The sequence below is a fragment of the Penaeus vannamei genome, chromosome 17 (genome assembly GCF_042767895.1).
Source record: "Penaeus vannamei isolate JL-2024 chromosome 17, ASM4276789v1, whole genome shotgun sequence".
NCBI classification, from domain to species: domain Eukaryota; kingdom Metazoa; phylum Arthropoda; class Malacostraca; order Decapoda; family Penaeidae; genus Penaeus; species Penaeus vannamei.
Window position 1 is genome coordinate 18,548,460 of NC_091565.1, and position 2,500 is coordinate 18,550,959.

The following is a 2,500-nucleotide window of genomic DNA, read 5'->3' on the forward strand; positions in this document are numbered from 1 at the left end:
GACACAAAATCTCATAATCATAAAGATACATGTTTGTTATAGTGAAAGGGTAAGTAGTTATCATTCACTGATAAATCAGCATGAAATTGATTTTATGCATCTTGATATGTATGTTTTGCTCATTCATTTTGCATGAAATTAATTACCCTTGCTAGCACCAATTAGAAGTATATATAACTGAAGATTCTAGGTAAGTAGGACTAGAAATTGTTATGCAACACATCACAAGAACATTTTGCATGTCTTCTTTACTTCCTGAAGTATAAATACAGTATTGTTTTAGTATGATAAGAGCCATATATTCATAGAAGTTGTGTGTGTGTGTGTGTGTGTGTGTGTGTGTGTGTGACTGTCTGTCTGTCTGTCTGTGTGTCTGGTTGTCTGTCAGTCTGTCTGTATGAATGTCTGTCTATATGTTTGTGTGTGCTTGTACTTACTTAGTTCCAATTTCCAAGGAATATTATTGGTTGACTAGGGTGCCTTAGTGTCTCAAGATCAGTAACACAGAGCATGGTAACACAATCTTCTTGCTTTTCTTTTTCTTAGCACCAGATGAGTTTTATTATTTCTACATAACCAGCTGAATGGCAACAAAACTGCAGTTGCATGTTTATTTGTTTGTTACTTAATGCCTTTTTTTGAGTTTGCAATTTATATATAAAGATAGATTGCCTTCTTTATAAATCCTTGGTGATAGTTTTCTATTCTATAAATATGTTTCTGGCTGATTGGATTATAGCACCCAGGAGTACAGATTTTGGTAGCTCTGTATTTTGCATATATGCATTCTTCTGTTTGTAAAAAAAAATGGTGATAGTGCATTTTTTCCTGGTTGATTAAGATATGAACACCCATTAATTTTTTTACTTTTATTTCAACAGGATAGCAAGGTAGGAGATCTGTCCCCACAAGATGTGTCAAATGTCACTCTGCCACCAACGAGGGAACCTCGCTCAGAATTTGCTTGTTGTTCGCGGTGGATATCTTCGTCAACTACGTAGCTGAATACGGAGGGTGGGGGAGTGTGGCAATGTTTTGTTAAAAATATTTGATACCATTTAAAGCATCAGTTTAAAGGATGATGAGATAGAAATGGTTTATATATTTATTTGTCTTAATTGGTCATATATGGAAGTAAAGAGAGCAGATTATGTGCAGAATCTATGCTTATGATTATCATTATTGCTAATAATATACTCATAATCCTGGGTGTGCAGAGTGGATGCTTGTAATCCTTTTTAGACTCATAACAAGTATAAATAGCATGTAATGCTCTTCATATATTTCATTGAAATAATGGTGTGTTCTGGTCCTTATTGTGCCAATTTCATAGATTTTGTTTATTAATTTATTAAAAGCCCTATACGGCTGTTATTATTATCTTGCCAATGTTGGGAATAAGTTATATTTAGGGATGTTTGTTTTTTGTTGCCAGTTATCTGAAGTAGGGTATTGATTGTACCCTTATAAAATGACCAAGTTTAGCTTTAGCATTTTGGTTACTATATTTATCTATTTATTTTTTTAGATTGCAAAATTAGCCAAAACCTTGGATCTTCCCTCTAATCATACCATGATGTATTATTATGATTTTCATGGTAATATGTTGTACGTTTGTAATATTTTTTTAAGCAGTTGGAAGAGAAAGCCATTGTTAAAATACACATTTCTTGTGGGATTTTAGTGTTGCATTATACTCTTTTGAGAATGCTCAAATACTAGAAATGTGAGGCTTTGATGAAGGTTTTCCTGTCATGTTTACTGGTTTGTATATTGTTGCATGTTTATAATCTTAGGGAAGTACAGTTTTTCTGTCCCATAATTAGTCACTTCATACTATAGTGCTACATAAATAATATTTAAGTAATGCACAAATGTTACTGGATTACTGTTTAGTTCATGATTTGGTTAATTGTTTATAAATGTTTAGACCTTTTGTCTGATCTTTTTCTTTAATTTACTTTATAATGTGGGTATGACATCTTTTGCAAGTATTCCTATTTGCACTTTGCACAAACTCAGATGGTGTATTTTTTATTTTATTATTTATGTGAGTAACAATGTGATAAGGTAGGTGGATATCTTTCATGAAGATATATTTTCCTTTTTGTCATGTGTCACAAAGGATGTTTAAGGTTTCAATCATTTTTCCTGATATCGGGCTGTGATATGATAAATATTCTCATAGGAAATGGTCACTAACAACATTTAGTAATTTGAAAGCCACTGGAATTCCCCCTTCCCTCCCTTGCAGTCATATATGGTACCATTGTGTAGTACCTACTACTATGTCTTTATATGGTGGGGTATGTGTGTGTATGGATGTATGTTTGTATGCCATGGCAGTATGGGATATGTGTTGTGAATGTGTGAGTTATCATTTGCATTTGCATGTTTTTTCACTGTATGCATGTGAATCTACAGTATATGAATCTTGTATGGATAAATGCTGTGCACTTGAATTTGGACTGTAGTATCCTGGGAATTTATACGTTTTGTA

General features: G+C 32.9%; 1 protein-coding gene across 4 annotated transcripts in view; it reads left to right on the forward strand.

The window, feature by feature from the left end:
- Window positions 1-2,500, forward strand: part of Rab30 (RAS oncogene family member Rab30) — a 24,189-nt gene that overhangs the window by 20,024 nt on the left and 1,665 nt on the right. For all 4 annotated transcript variants that reach the window (XM_027381407.2, XM_070132013.1, XM_027381405.2 and 1 more), the window contains one exon: window positions 882-2,500. This exon is cut by the window's right edge and continues 1,665 nt beyond it. In XM_027381407.2, the coding sequence (XP_027237208.1) occupies window positions 882-1,001 (120 nt within the window). In that variant the 3' untranslated portion in view covers window positions 1,002-2,500. The remainder of the gene's footprint in view (window positions 1-881) is intronic.